Source organism: Hippocampus zosterae, chromosome 17 (genome assembly GCF_025434085.1).
Source record: "Hippocampus zosterae strain Florida chromosome 17, ASM2543408v3, whole genome shotgun sequence".
Lineage (NCBI taxonomy): Eukaryota > Metazoa > Chordata > Actinopteri > Syngnathiformes > Syngnathidae > Hippocampus > Hippocampus zosterae.
This window is the reverse complement of record NC_067467.1, coordinates 2,555,495-2,571,485: the sequence shown is the minus strand read 5'-3', so window position 1 is coordinate 2,571,485 and position 15,991 is coordinate 2,555,495. Positions and strand designations below refer to the sequence as shown.

General features: G+C 43.1%; 3 protein-coding genes across 4 annotated transcripts in view; 1 reads left to right on the top strand and 2 right to left on the bottom strand.

The window, feature by feature from the left end:
* Positions 1-25: 25 nt before the first annotated feature.
* Positions 26-1,220, bottom strand: rasd4 (rasd family member 4). The gene has a single exon (XM_052049188.1). It carries the CDS (start codon positions 1,112-1,114, stop codon positions 494-496), a length of 621 nt encoding a protein of 206 aa, XP_051905148.1. The 5' UTR covers positions 1,115-1,220; the 3' UTR covers positions 26-493.
* Positions 1,221-2,644: 1,424 nt separating this feature from the next.
* On the bottom strand, positions 2,645-5,090 carry LOC127589860 (uncharacterized). Of its 2 annotated transcripts, XR_007959515.1 has the most exons (5): positions 4,928-5,090; positions 4,745-4,835; positions 3,396-3,704; positions 2,922-3,310; positions 2,645-2,840 (listed from the first exon to the last, which is right to left on the bottom strand). XR_007959515.1 is itself a non-coding variant. In XM_052049179.1 (4 exons), the coding sequence occupies exons 1-4, from the start codon at positions 4,928-4,930 to the stop codon at positions 2,949-2,951; spliced, it is 765 nt and encodes a 254-aa protein (XP_051905139.1). In that variant the 5' UTR covers positions 4,931-5,090; the 3' UTR covers positions 2,645-2,948. The 2 variants fall into 2 exon arrangements, 1 of the variants encoding a protein (XP_051905139.1); XM_052049179.1 differs by having other exon boundaries at positions 2,645-3,310.
* Positions 5,091-7,451: 2,361 nt separating this feature from the next.
* Positions 7,452-15,991, top strand: part of LOC127589879 (alpha-1,6-mannosylglycoprotein 6-beta-N-acetylglucosaminyltransferase B-like) — a 31,314-nt gene continuing 22,774 nt past the window's right edge. Inside the window, exons 1-2 of the mRNA XM_052049200.1 lie at positions 7,452-7,825; positions 8,660-8,772. Of these exons, the coding sequence (XP_051905160.1) occupies positions 7,767-7,825; positions 8,660-8,772 (172 nt within the window). The 5' untranslated portion in view covers positions 7,452-7,766. The remainder of the gene's footprint in view (positions 7,826-8,659; positions 8,773-15,991) is intronic.

Genomic DNA, 15,991 nt, shown 5'->3' with positions numbered 1-15,991 from the left:
TTAAAAAATGACGATTTGATTGGAATAGGTAGTGTTTTATATGATGCTCTTTCAGTCCAGGAACAAAGACCGAGGCAGCTTTCCACATCGTTCCAACATGTCCACATAAAGCCATATTGTTTGAATCTCCACATTTGGCGAGAAATGACACACGAAAGTTGCATTCTGACCCAATTTTTCAAACTGCTGCATGACAAATGTTGACCATGAGAGGGCGACATCAGACAGACACAAGCTGCTTGACTTCTGTGGGGCCAATTCTTCACTTTCAAATAACGTGACGGATTGGAAATAATAAATTATAGATTGTCTTTATTGATCAGCGATAGACGGATTGATCCATCTTTAAATTCACTTCATGTGATATCATTTAGAAGCAATTCTGACAATGAGTAGTCCTTTGAGGGCTCTATCCAGTCAGCCTCTCATCAATGTAGTAACCACTCATTTTCATGCAGTACGGTAATCGGTCTCCTCTTATGCCATCACTTCATTAGGAGAGGAGGCAGCCCTTGTTCATTTTCCCCATCTCGTTCTTCTCCTTGGGAAAGGTCTCCCTCCAGTGGCACAGTGTCGGACTCAGCCAGCTGGGCAGGTTGGCTTGCTGTAAAAGCTCCCGGAACACCTGGAGCACATTGATGTTGTCTTTGGCAGACGCCTCCACGAAAGCGTTGTTCCAGTCCAGCTCCACTGTCGAGACGACATCCTCACTTGACACTTGACGCTCGTGGTGACGGTCAATCTTGTTTCCTATCACCACAATTGGCGTGTACTTGTCCTCCTTGACCTCCAGAATCTCATCCCGCAGACGCTTAACCGCCTCCAGGGATGTCGGGTCATTCACTGCATAGACCAGTGCAAAGGCATCGCTGTTCTGGATGGAGAGCCTTCTCATGGCTGGGAAAGAGTAGCTGCCGCTGGTGTCCATGATGTTGATGTTGACTTTGACCCCCCCGACCTCATACTCCTTCCTGTGGAGCTCCTCTACCGTGCGGCGGTGCTTGGGCTCAAAGGTGTCCTTTAAGAAGCGCTGGATGAGGGCTGTTTTCCCCACACCCGCTGCTCCCAAAAACACTAGTCGCACATTTGTCCTCTCTTTTTCTTCAAGAGACATACCGGCGGAGTTACTGAACTCTTGGTGAAAGAAGCCTTCTAATCCCTGCAGCGTAAACTGTATTTATATTTATTGAAGTGCGTTAAGGAAGGGAAGATGAAGACTTCTAACACTGGAGTCTATGAAGCCGGACGGATAATCTGCACGCTGTATTTATGTTCACACCCATGCCTGCACCCCCCCCCCCCCCTGTCATCCAACCAATCATCACAGAGGCGGTCATGTGATATCAGATTTTCAAAGACATACTGTTGATGCTCGCTAGCTATCTGTGGGGCTGTCACCGATTTCTCCCCAGACTTCGAATGATGGAGACATTGAATAATGAAGCAAATATTGGACGAAAGCAATATTTCATCGCTATTCGGTTGCAATTAATTAAACAAGTTCATTTATTTTGGCCTTGTATATTTTACTTGATTCCAAAGCCATCAACGTGATCCCTCTACAGATGTACATGACTTCTAGATTTATTTTACAGTAATGCGGTGGTGTGCCGTCGCTGACCTTTGCTAATAAAGATCTTTTCAGTCACTTTTCAGTCACGTCGGTATCCTTAACCCCCCGCCATAAGCGAGAAATCACTGTCATCCCTTAATATTCCTCCGATCCTTGCTCTATTAAAACCAACATAGGACGTCTGTCGACATGAAGTCCTCTGAGCAAATCCCCCAAGTGCATGCACACTGATATGTTCTGCTCTCTCCTTAATCCGGCCTTTCACTCTGTACCCTTGTGTCTTCGCACATAATGAAATGGCACATGCTTGTTGCTTCCAGAATTATTTTCAGACCGACTCTCTTTCTTGCTGGCTTTCTGGGAGGGAACATCCAGTCCTGGTAATGAGAGGTGTGGTCGCGCTGGCATAATGTTTGCATCTCCTCTTAATTAGGTTATTGCGTGGTGCCGTCCCTACTTTATCGCATTAAGTGGGCCGCGTCAGCATTCGGGTTGTTTTTCCAAACGTGCATCTATGCATAAATAACACATACTTTTGAGCGTTGATGGCTCATGGGGTTCAAGGGTTCACTTACAACATTTGACTCCTTGTCTTTGGAATGAAGGTATTAATTCAATGTTTATGTTGCACAGGGATTCCCCCCCCCCCCATCATATTTATGAGTTGGCATTTTAAACTAGTTGGCGTTGCAGTTTGAACGCCCTAGACTAGAGTTAAAAGGGCTCAAAAGTCAGAGACATCTCGCTTCGAAGTCCTCTCGCGTATGTTGGTCGGTCGGCACCACAACAGCATCAAGGGACAGTTTATCCTCCGACAAAGGTTCAGCATTCTCCTCTTGGCAGGTTAACCTTTTCTCCGGCCACCGGAGAACATGCTTCCTTGCTGGCTTCATCAAATGCTGATGTAAGCGGCGGTCACATTTTATAGGCACGGACTTTTCTTGAGCGAATGCAGGAGGCTGACCAACCTGTCCTGCACAAAATATGCCTTTCGATGTATGAAATAAAACAAAGAGTAAATGTTTGTCACACGTGTGTTGGAAAATCAAGATGTCTCTCATATGAGACGTGTTTTTTGTATATTTTTCAAGTTTTTATTTTCATTTCTGGGAAAATTGCATTGACAGTGGAAAAATCAAGGCCGGTGTTTTGTTTTTGTGTATTTGTTGCAAACTTTAGTAACATTAAAGAAATATATTTTTTTAAAAACAAACTCAAACTGCTTCCTGTGACTTTGAAGGAATTAGCATTCAGTGGCAAATGGTGGCTTCTGCAAAAAAAAAAAAAACATGTATTTACAGTATATATACAAAACACACATTCTGAAAAAAATCTGACCATAAAACACTCATTGGTAAATTCAAACTTGCTTGTATCATGACAGGATAAGTGTCACCAATACGACACGCAACGTCATACAGAGCCACTGTAGTTTGAATTTGCTCTCGGATGAATTTCGTGAATGTTTGACCATGACCACCTGTTGAAACGAGACATATTTCTTCAGCTGGGTAATCCATAACGAGCAGTTGTAAATTTGGTTTCCTGTGCTGTCTTGCGCTTTTATTGAGCTTAAGATATTGTAGCGTCCATATTGGTCAAAGTCTTCCTTTGAGCTGAGTGAAGGTAAGCGCTTATCTCCGTTGAACCAGTGGATTTCACCCTGGCTGTAAACTCCGTGGAACCAGCAGCTTGCCACGGACTCATTAACAAAATAGTTTTGACTTCCAAGGCAGTCTGGAGAGGGGGGGGGGGGGGGATAAACAACCACAAGAAGAATCAAAACAAGGCAAATTGAAATGAGAAAAACTAGCAAACTCACCTTGTACGCTGATAAAACTGATGCTGTAGTTTACCCCGACCTGTGAGCGAAATTTGCAGACGTATTTTCCTTGGTGGATGGGCATTATGTTGAAGAGTCTCAGAGTGAGTTTATGGACGGATCCGTGAGTTTCCTTCTGGCACCCGACGGCAGAGTCCATGTTGACCATAGTGTCACATAATGTTTTGTTTTGACCGGTCCAGGAAAATGATTTAACATCCAACAACATGTAAGAGCTGGCATCACATGTCAGCGTTACGTTGTCCCCACAGCGGGCCACCTTGTTGGGGGTCGTCTTCAGATAAATATCTGCCCTCAGAGAATATGGTAGAGATCATCAAAGTCACATTGTAGTTCATCTCAAAATGTGTTCAGAAATATGACAAACAGTCAATGTAGTACAGTAACTTCACCCACAAATGTATCAGCATGCTATTTGATGCGTCGAGATCAAAAGTTGTTTTTCAAAAATTGGTAACAGAGCTATAAAACGTTCATCGAATGTTTTTATTCAGAGCGTTGGACTAAATTGCGGTGGTCAACACATTTTTAGGATCACATCATCATGTGGTCTATTGACGATGAATCCACTTCTGGATTGCCCTTGACAAAAATTTGAAATTGAGGTAAAAAGGCAATTTCCAGTTTGAATCGGATACAAAAAGAAGAGAATTTGATTTCTTGTGAGTTGGACACGCTTAACCCCGCCCTGGCCAAATGAAGGGATTTGTGCTGAGAAGTGCGAGAGCTGGAAAAGCAAACGTTGCAGGTCGACAAAACAAACTGATTTTACCCTATAAATGTTGTATTGGCTAGGTCAGACAATCCCGTCCACATCCCATCCAAATCACGTCTAATATTTCTTGATTATCTCGTGAACCTTCAGGTATTATCGGCCCGTCTTGTCACGTAGTGTTGTTACCATCACCACAGTGTACATATCCCACTACTGCCACCTGCAGGTCAATGGTTTTATCACAGGATTCTCGCTAAAGTCAAAACCGAAAACGAAACACAACTTTCAATTGCAGTATATTTAACACTTTTTAAAAACCATTTTTTTAACTAATTTTGCAGCTGCATGCCGTAAGCACAACCTATTTTTGTATGTGACCATTTTCTTTATCACTACACTACACTTTAAAATTACACTTCACTTCCTCCATTGTGCCAGTAGCATAAATTAAAAAGGGGGGGGGGGGATAAACCGTCAAGCCTATTGAACCGAGACATTTGCCAGCAAATAAACAATTTTATACACAACTCCCGTATTAGTTGATACGATGGTGCTTCACTTTACTATCTACAGATGGGCTTGAGGCAAATCATTTCACAAAGACAGCACTCACCCGTGGTGGCAATTGCCAGGGTGAACCACATGATGGAAAACCAGTTGAAAACGCGCGTCCCAACTCCACAGGAACAAATGATTCTTTTTATCTGCACAGTTGTAGCATTTGTCAAATAAAAAGTACAGGTAGGGGGGGGGGGTATGCAATTTTCGGACATGTTTCTTGGTGGTTTTTACTCACCATGATGGTCTTTTGCACACAATGTGAAGCTGACTTTTGTGATCAAGGTGAAATCTTTCTCCAGTGTTATATCCACTTAATCGCAGAGATAACCAAGTGTGACTTCTTGTAACTTCAGGTGTGGTGGGATGTGTGTGTTTGAACGTGAATGAACATGTCCCGGAATGACAGTTGAGGCTTGTGAGTAGTGAAAGTCACCCCCCCCCCCCCCGCCCCCAATGTTTAAACATGTCAACGAGACTCTTGAGAGCACTGCTATTTATATAAATTAAACACGTGGACAAAGTTGTGGGTAGCCCTTTGTTGAATGAAAGAACGAAAAAAATAATAATTTGAATCTGGACAGAATTGTTGTCCCCTAATTCAGGATTTTGTTTGACAACCTTTTGAGGCAATGACTGCAATCAAATGTGCTTTTAGTGGGGACTTCTGAGAGATGTTCAAAAAGATTTAACATTAGATCAGATCTCACAGAAGGCCACTTCAAAATAGTCCGATGTTTTGCTCTTCGCCATTGGCGTTTTTTTTTTTTTTTTACGCTGAGTGTTTTTGGGTCATTACCCTGTTGCAATAACAAATTACCTGCCACGGAGAGGCAAGCTTTCTGGCACTGTGCAGCATGTTTGTCTCTGGAATACCTTGAAAGTATTGAGTTTTCAGATGTACAGATTCAAGGCACGGCACGGCAGAACAGAGCGGGGGTTTTTCAGTGTTTCACATTGGATGCAGTGTTGCGCTCTCAGAATGCTTCGTTATGGGCCTTCCCAACATTTCCAGTATGGTCTCATTTGTACACACGTATATGATTTTCAACTGTGTTTCCCTCCTTGGTCATGAATTCCATTTCGTGAAGTCCATTTTGACCCCAACAATGGTGCGATATGAAGCTGATGTACCTTGACCTTGAAGTTCACCTTGTATTTTTGGGAGATTTGCATGTGGCTCTTTTGTTACCAACCTATTATCCATCTCTTCAATTTGTCATCAATTTCCTTCCTGCGGCCACATGCCGCAAGGTTGGCTCCAATCCTGCGGCTCTTCGATTCAGGAACAAGATGTGCAACTGTCGTCATAGTAACACCAAGATGCTTGGAGATGGTCTCATAGCCTTTCGCATGAACGAGGCCAAAATAGTCATTTTATACGCATGGAGGTAATGCAATTACACGATGAGGGGGAATGTTAATAACGCATGTTTTTGATACAAAACATACAAAAAAAAAAAGAAGAACACACACACACACACACACATTCTCAAAAAGTTTCCTTATGGGCTTGTCCAGCACTGACCGATCATTTTGGTGTGCAGGAGAGTTCAATGTGTCTGGACCAATATTAATGAGTGCAATTTTAAAAAAATCATTTTGACACGTATGAATTGTATAAATGCTTCATTCTCTTGCCATTTGCACGGTGACCCCTCTCTCTCGTGTCATTATTAAGTCGTGAAAACCTTCACAGTGCAATCCTAAATGGATCCAGAAGGATAATTGCCAATGAGCAGTCAGGCATGGAGGCTCCTGTCTTTTTGTGAGAGATTGATATTTTCTCAAATACTACTCAGGGCCCCTATCCAAGGTTCTCAATCCTGCTGTGTGCAGGCTGGTGAAATGCTGTAATCGTAGATCGTTTTTTTTTCTGCAATGATTTTGAGTTTGTCATGATATCCAAGCAACTTCCACAGGAGACTGGGGGCAGTTTAGCATCTCTCCAATAACTAGATGCCAAATTACTTTTATTTATTTATTTTTTGTGATTCCAAAGACTAATTCCTTGTAGAGATGAACTAATATCGCCCCTAGTTTGTAATACTGTATGGACTGCTGCATGAGTAATAACGCACAGTGGCACTTTCAGAATTCACAGGGCAAAGTTGATGGATGAGCAATCGCGCTGCCATGAGAACTTGGCTCAGAGCCGACCCGAGGCAGAAGGGAATTAAGCACCAGCTTAGAGTCCCATTACCACAGGGAGTCAATCCAGCCCGGAGTCATATTTTGAATTTTTTACTGGTTGTTTTTCCACATTTTTCGAAAGTTTTCCACTTTACATTTGTTTTAAAATGATTTTTGTCACCCTTTTTTCCAGGAACCCGTGTTCGCTCGCATCACTATTTGAATGGCAATTGTTATTTAGCAGTCTAGTTTTTGACATTGTATATTGATACATCTAAATGATTTTTCTTGTTTTTTTGCTGTGGCAATGTTGAAGGCGCACATGATATTCATGTACTGTGAAAGACGACTGATATTGGTGTATTTTAAGGACGCAACCGGAAACTCCCGAAGGCGCTGCAATAACACAGCATTCGGTAATTTACCCCAATTGGGCCCCAAAACAAAAACAACACGATGAAATTCTAAGTGAGTGAGTAACCCAGTGGGGTTGATGAACACCGACTCGGGTGTCTCAGCAGCCGCCATGTTTTATCTTCATTTTTCAATATGGCTCGCCAGATGGCGCTCTCGGCCGTCTTCAAACACTGTTTTTTTCTTCTCGCGTCAGTCGTGTGTTGTTGATTACCCCCCCCCCCCCCCCCCTCCGAACACGCCGTCGTCGAGTCCGGGAGCAACAGTAACACGGGATGCAGGGCGAATATCCGCAATCCACGCAGTGTGTGGCGAGAGGCTGATAAGCATCACAAGGAGCCACTGAGCCGCAGCACTCATCGAAGGAAGAAGTTGGTGTGGACCAGTGACACAGAGAAGCGTGGAAGTTGTGTTTTCGGTGCCACTTTTGGTCGCTGGCTGCCACCTGCCCGCTTGAAAGTTATGCGTTGGAGTCGTGCTGTGCTGCCCGGCACACACCGCTCGGTGAATGGACACGAGTGTGCGCGATAATGAGCGGCGATATTTCCACGATGACGAGGAGATGTCTTCTCACTTACAAACCATTCAGGTAAGCCTAATGAGCTCATTGCGCGCGCGCGCGTGTGTGTGTATCCTTTTTTGGGGTGAATTTGTCGTTTAAAATTTGAATATCACACGTTGAAATTGAAACAAATTAATTTATTACGCACGGTAATTGAAAATAGGTTTCCATTTTGGTGATGGGAGGCTTTTTTTTTTTTTTACAAAGTTCACAAACGCACATGGTGTGAAGCAAGGAAGTACAAATACTGCATCTCGACAGGATTTGAGTATTTATTTATTTTAACGACATTTTACCTCCTTGAAAACCCATATGTGTACCCTCTAAAAATTACTTTGTCTTGCTAGCCTAGCTAGTTTTACCACCTCCACGGATGACGAAAAGACACGAAAAGACTTGTATTTAAAAGATGTAAAGGCAGACAAGGTTGGTATTTTGATGGAGTGACTGGCTGAGTGACATTTGGGGGATTTATAAGGCGACGTGAACCGAGGAGCACTCGCGATAATGAGAGATGCAGTGAAGCTAGAGACTCCCCATTCACATCCTTATTGGGAGAATTAAAAAAAAACGTTGTTTCCAAGTGTGAAACGTGTTTTCAGTACAAGCTGTAATTGGTACAAAGTACTTCTTTTCAAGCTTAAAAACCTGAGTTTGCACCCCCCGCCTAGTCATGCGGCTCACTCAGCACTATGAAATTAAAGTAATGAGCCGAGAGTGCTCAGTGGGTCGATTGGTACAGTGTCAAAGTCTCACAATGGGCATAACGTTCAATGGGAACTAAAATTGCGGACGCCGTGTGTACATTGTGTTTCTTCAGCTTTGACGTTGACTCGTTTGCCTTTTCTTCTCCCCGTTTAGGATTTTCGTGCTAGGGATTGGCTTCTTCAGTTTGTGCTTTCTAATGACCTCTCTCGGGGGCCAGTTCTCAACCAAGCGACCCTCAGATTCTCCATTCACCACGCGGGCAGAAGGTAAGCTCGCGGTTCTGCTGTACATCAGGGCTTTTGACGGTGTCTGGAGTGGCCGTGGCCCATGCTGGTAATGGACAAGCAACATGCTGAGCGTGGCACGGGGCTTCCTTGATTGCTGCATCGCAGGCTGCCACACACTCTCGCTTTGTTCATCAGGAATCCATCGTATTCGTCTTCTGTCTACCAGATTGGTTCTTGGGAGCCAATAACCAACCTGTCTGTCTGTCCGTCTGTCCACCATCCATCCATCCATCCATCCATTTTTTTTAGCAGGTGAGCTGGAGCAACTCCAGCTGCACTTTTGGTTTAGAGCGTACACCCTGGACAATACGGTACAGCCCGTCGTCACGTAACATTCAATATTTGTACTTTTGAAACAACCCTATTCTTGCAAGCCATTCCATAGACATCTCGAAATGTTATTTAAGCATTGCAGAGTGTTGAAGTCGGGAGTTGTATGCAAGTTGTATTTATCACAAGAATGCAACGGGGCCCAGTCTTCAGCATGATGCTGACAAGTTAATGGCGACAATCTTCCGTAACATTAAAATTGTTACAGCGAAAGAAAGCTGTTATCTTTCGAAGCACGCTGTCGGCGTATCCGCTTTGTGCCCATGCATATAAACGGCCACCAAAGCAGCCATTTGGGGGGGGATCGCTGCTCGCTATTTGCTTCACTGTCTCACCTTTTATCCGCATCTGGCATGCTGTTGACATGGTGGGCACTTTGTGTAGGGTCGCCTCTGTCGATCACAACCCATTTGTCTTTTATTTACCCCCAAATTGGCATCGTCCATGTAACCGTGATCAGGTCAAGCTTTTGTAATCATCGTGACAGTGCAGTTATCTTGAGCCACCTCTCGCTTTTAAGTTGTTAGCTCCCATTGAAATCTTATTAAATGTGTTCGCATGGATCGGAGAATAATTGGACCAGTGCCACTGCGTGTAGTTTCAAGTGTAGTAAGCAGGGGAAGCTTCCACTGATATGCACTTGGTGCTCTTCCATTAAAAAAAAACAACAATTCAAAGGCTCTTGCTCATTAATGAAGCCCTATTTGCAGAGTTGTAGAAGAGTGGGTTGCAGACGACAGGAGAACTGTCTGATTAATTTTGCACTCGCGCGCTATAGTCAGGGGAAGGCTTGTTTGGCCTTAAGCTCATTAAAATCAGCTTTAATGCAAGCCACGGAACATCAGTCTATGGAAATCCTCACATGTACTTTGTTTTTGATTGTGTGTGTACGTGTACGTACAGCCATAAACATATTCATGCCATTGCCAATGTTGGGGAAAAGAACATGCCAAAATAGTTGCGCCTTGGTTTCATTGCACCGTAACACACATTTTCCCCCAGCGGTTCATGTTAGCATAAACTTGCAGACTTCTGCTAAAAATAAAAAAATGAATAAATAATCATATGTCAGGGGAAGCCTTTTGAAAAGTTGGGAAAAAAACAATTGGGTAGCCTATTACAGTTTATAGGTCATAATAGTGGAAAAAAAAGGTTTGAAATAGGCGGCCCGGTAGTCCAGTGGTTAGCATGTCGGCTTCACAGTGCAGAGGTAACGGGTTCGATTCCAGCTCCGGCCTCCCTGTGTGGAGTTTGCATGTTCTCCCCGGGCCTGCGTGGGTTTTCTCCGGGTGCTCCGGTTTCCTCCCACATTCCAAAAAAAACCATGCATGGCAGGCTGATTGAACGCTCTAAATTGTCCCTAGGTGTGAGTGTGGGCATGGATGGTTGTTTGTCTCTGTGTGCCCTGCGATTGGCTGGCAACCGATTCAGGGTGTCCCCCGCCTACTGCCCCGAGACAGCTGGGATAGGCTCCAGCACCCCCCGCGACTCTATTGAGGATTGAGTGGTTCGGAAGATGAATGAATGAATGAAGGTTTGAAATAATTCATCATGGTCTTTTTTTTCTCCACAAAAACACAGCATTTTCACAAGAGGTATGTAGGGGTCTTTTTTTTTTGTTCACTTTAATACTGTGCTTAGAAATCTTATTTCGTTTGTAAGCCAGCTGGGATTTGGTCCAGTGGCCCCATAAACCATAACATGATGAGTGCTGTTGAAAAAAAAATATATATTGAGCTATACACTTTATAGGTCACAATGGTAGAAAAAGTTTTGAAATGATTTATCATGTTTTTATTTTGTATTTCTGAAAAAAAAAAAGCTTGGCATTTCAACAGGGGTGTCATACTGCGCTTTGAAATCTTATTTGGTTTGTAAGTTGTGAATGTACTGTGTGTGGAGTGCGAGTGAAAATGTATTGCTGAATGGATTTCACAAGATGAAAAAATATGAAAATGTATTGCTGAATGGATTTCACAAGATGACAAAATATGATAAAGAAACGCCTCTCCTTATGATGCAGTTTTAAAGTTGGCGCCCGATGACACATGGGTGCAATGAGAGCTGAATCCTCTTTTAAAAATGCATGCGTTTGCTTGAATGCGCTCTGGTGACGGTACAAGTGACTAATGAGGTGAAAAAGAAAAAAGATGGCACAAGGATCCATTTTCTACCAGTGTGGGAAGCATTAAAGACGGAAACGTTTGATCCAAGCTATCTTTCTGAAAGGCTGCAGAGGTGCACGGGCGCTTTCTAATAATATCTTTGAAGACCTCCTTCAGTGTGTCCTTTTAACCTGGAGGGTCTTAATACAGCATTGCCTCAAAGACCTAGGATACTTATCCAGGACAAAGTACACTAAAAGGTTTGCATGGTAATCTTGCGCTCTTTCCCCCAGCGCTCTTATTGCCCAAACCAATGCATGTGCAGTATGGCGCAGAGATGGGGAAGGCTAATCTTGAATTGAAATGAAAACAGAAAGGAATCTGTCAGCCCCCCCTCACAAAATAAAAAAAAGTAAGTGAATCCCCACCTGTGAAAGCGCTATATAGATAAAGCTGTATTGTATTGTATTTCCTTTAATGTAGCTCCATCTAGTGGATGCATAACGCAACCGCAGCCACTATTGTATAGTACGAAGCGCCCTATAGTGCAGAAAATACAATAATTTCGAGACTCAGCATTACACACGATGCATGAATCGAATATCAATAATCCTAGCCACTACTTGTCTGCAGTACGACTAAAACGCACTCATCCACGATTGTAAATGTTGGCGGTGTTTGCGCACGGCCATACCAGAACTGGGACAACCGCATGATCTTCTCTGGATGCTCATTGGATTGATTGCAGGAAGAGCATGTGGTGGACAAACGGCATCATAACGTTTCATGTCAAACGAAGCATGTGGCGATGTTTCATTGGCAAAACTTCAGCCACTTCTTATTACTCTGAAAAGGGGCCGATAAAATCAGATGGACCCGACTAACGACAGTACGTAAAGGGAGGCATGAGACTCACCGCGACACGCCAAATAAAGCTAACACAATGTGCCCTTTGACATTCTTTGTCTTCTTTTTGTGATCAATAGCCACGGGAGAAAAGAACAACGCAAACAGCACAATGCCCTCCTTTGTTTATTGTCGTGTTCTTCAAATATTTGTCAGTTTGATGTCACACTATTTTTACACCTGACTGGACGCATGCTGGCGATTCCAAATAGCATTCCCAACTGCACTGCACTGCAAGCCCAAGCTGCAGTCACGTCTCCTTGTCACTGATTGTCTCTTCCAACCGCAGACCAATTTGTGTCCGTTTGCCTCTAATGACTCGGGCTTTAGGTCTGCGAGCGCTAAGTGTTGGGTTGAAATTTGTGCGCATGCAGTGTTGATGTAAGCTGTGCCACTTGTTTAAATGGTTCTCCCGAGGATACGAGCGGGGAAATGAACAACTTAATTGCAATGTTTTGTGTAAATTAGCTGCAGAACACTTGTTAGTTGCGAGGCAAGGGGTGAGCATGAAGGGAGAAAAAAATGGTTTGGCACAATTGAAATCTATTTCACAGATCTAGCTGGAAAAAAAGGCGAAAAAAAGACTTTATCTATTGAATAGTTTGATGGAATCAGAGACTGATTTGACTGCCGATTCCGACTCTGCATGTTGATTAAAAGTTGTTTGGTTGACGTGAAAGTGGGTCAGGAAGTTCTAGTCAAGCCCCGGTTCAAGTACCGTATGCGGTTCTTGTATGTGTATTCTGCACGCATGCCAAACTTTTTTTTTTTTGCTATGCAAATAGGAAATGTGTTTATGCAAATTATCATCATATTGTCGTGGTTTGGCACAATGGGAGCACTGAGAGCTTAAAAGGGAACGAAACCCATAATAACTCATCTCCTCATTGTTTGCTGCGACACTCTGCGGTGAAATGAGCGGTTTTAATGGCCTCGGGTTTTATCGGCTGAGCTTTATATCGCGACTTTGAAAAAAAAAAATGGCGATAATGAATGTTCTTGCAACCACCAAGCCGGCAGTATGATTTTAATTCCATTGTGGATTCTAATAAAGTACAACAAAGCAATTGTGCCGACTTCCATTGGCAGACAACATAAGCTTTTGATCGAAATTATTATTACTATTTTTTTTTTTTTTTTTTTTTTTAAAAGGAGTAGAGAGCTTGTTTTCATTTTCAGGATGCCAGACAGAATACAAGGGTGGCGTTGCACAGAAGATCACGTACAGTCATTCTCTGCTCTGATAGCTTCTCCATCCGGCAACCCCAGATCTCAATCGGCCTGCTCGGTAATGAATCTTTAAATTAGGTGTGAAAGCACAGGAAGAGGGCTCGATTGTGTGATTATGTTAGGATGGCATCCTGATGAGATGGAGACTGTGAGAGGAACATAGTGCAGCTCATATGCCAAGGGGGAGCCTCTTTGTAAACACACTTTTCGTCTAAACAGCCAAACCCCTCAAAAAGAGCGTTCAAATGAGGAATACAATGAATGAGATGTTCCGTGGCACCACACGCTTCAAATGTCCGGAAGTTGACATTTGGTGATGTCACCTTGGGGGTGTTTAAATGCTGAGGCTTCCGCTTAACCCCCATGCGTCTCGACGCAGTTCAACAGCAAAATTAACCGTGATCAATATTATGCACCACCCAAATTGGAATGACAGTGATGAATGACCATCTAAAATTGTTCAATGAACACCTCTTTGACAGGGTTGCAATGCAGCACCGTCACCCCCACCCCTTCCGTCGCCCATACACTATTTACACTGAGTAAATTTCAAATAACAGTGAACACAGGAAGTAGTCTGTCCAATAGTCAGCCTGTTTTTTTTTAAATTCAACGTCAAACCCTCTGTAATCCTGATTTTTATGCCAACAGAAAATGAGGACATTTTATAAGTCAAGTTTTTAATTGCCCCAAAACAAAAAAACTCTGTAAAATACGGTATATATTACGCAGCTTTTTAAAATACCCTAATATATGTTTGAACTGTATTTGTATTCTCTAAAATGTCTGTTTGAAACCCCTACAAACAAATACGTGCCGTCGATGCTATAAGAACATGCCTAAGGAGTTCTTATATAGGGTACTTCCATATCACAGATATTGGTCAGTCAATATTGATGATGTCATTAGAGGAGATTAGCTGCTGCTGCTATTTAAGTTCTTCATTAGCCGGCAGATGAGGAATCTCACGACATTGGCACAAAAATTTCAACTCATAGTACGTGTTTTGGTCAGGAACACAATCTTTTCCGAGCAGACAAAAGGGGAGTCGTGAACAGTGGCCTAATGAATACTTGATTGCAAGCGTCCGTTATCTAAGGCCCAATTCTAAAAACGGACTGTCTACAAAGGGCGGTTTGGTCTCCGTAATGGTGATTTATGAGACGTATTAATGTGAAGAATTGTGAGTTCTCTTTCCCGCACTTTAGCCCAGAGGCTTTTCGATTTACTGCAGCGCTGCAGCTCAGAGACCAACTTATAGCAGATGTCTGGAATCCTTCTGCAGGGAGCCCCAGTCTCTTATTTAAAGTTGGAGCCACTATTCTCAGAAATAATTGCGCATTGCCCGGTTGGAAGATACTGTACTGGAAGCGTGCCGCAATCAGCACAACGTCGGGCACAACAGGATACCGGTATTCGATTTTGCCATGCCGCACTTGAGTCCCATTTCAGACCTTGTCCCTTTTCCTGTATGGATTTGTGATTTCCTACTCAAGCGAAATATTAAACTGCTCCTCGAAAGGCGACGGGAATTCATCTTTCGATGGAAGTGAAAAAATGCTTGTCAAACTGTTGAATTATTGAAAGGAGGCTTTTCCCTTTGACTGGATATATTCCAGCAATGATTGAAGATGCGAGTAAAAAGGAGAAGGAAATATTGACAGTCTCTTCACTCTTCTCAGCTGAAAATTCTCCCGATTGCGAATGTTTCTTCATTTTTTTTCTCTGCACTGGACACAATGAGGAGGAAATGCTTTTCTTTTGTTGCATTTGCTTACTGGAGACTTCCCTTTCGAGAGAGGTGACTTTCTGCTGGAAGTGTCAACTCAATGTTTTGCCAAGTTTGTTGCGATTTATTTATTTATTGAAGCCTGAGTGCTGAGGGAAAAGTCAAAGGTTAGAATCTACTGTCACACATCAGGAAACCCTGAAGTGAAGTTTGCACTTGTTCCCTCCCGCATTGCAAGAACATATTTCTTTGCTCAACTGAAAACTCTAAAAAAATGTCGAGTGTGAATCGGAGTGATGATTTGTAGTTTGTCTATAAGTGCCGTGCGATTGACTTTTCCCGTCCAGGGTGCAGAGTTCGGTTTTAACTTACAGCCCTGATGCATTTCCTTATGTGTCATTGAGACTTCCTTTCCAATCACGAAATCACAGTTTCCAATTTCAGGCAACTGCACTTTAATTGCGTTTTCATCTGCGATGGGAATTTCTGGTGGGATAAATCGTTTAATTGTCCTCTTGATGTTATTTCTTTTTTTTTGTAAGCTGCAAAGATTGTTCACCCGCTTGACCACCGACACTAATTAGTGTTTAGAGATTAGTGCGATCAAATAAAATTGCGGTGGGGGGGGGGGGTGTCGGGGGACTTGAACACATCGCATTGTCTTCTGACCTTATTGTGTGCTGCTGTGGGCCAAAAAATTGAAAAGGTGTTTGCCAACAGCGTTAGACCTCAGCTCGGGTCATTAATTATTTGAGTCGGGTGAGAAAGCAAAACCAATAGTGTCAGAATAAATGGCTGATTCTGTCTTTTCACCCCCTGTGTTAAAAAAAACACTGGCTCCCAGAAAAGTGTTGATTCAGTAATGAAGGACAGTGGGGGTGCGGGGTTGGGCTACACT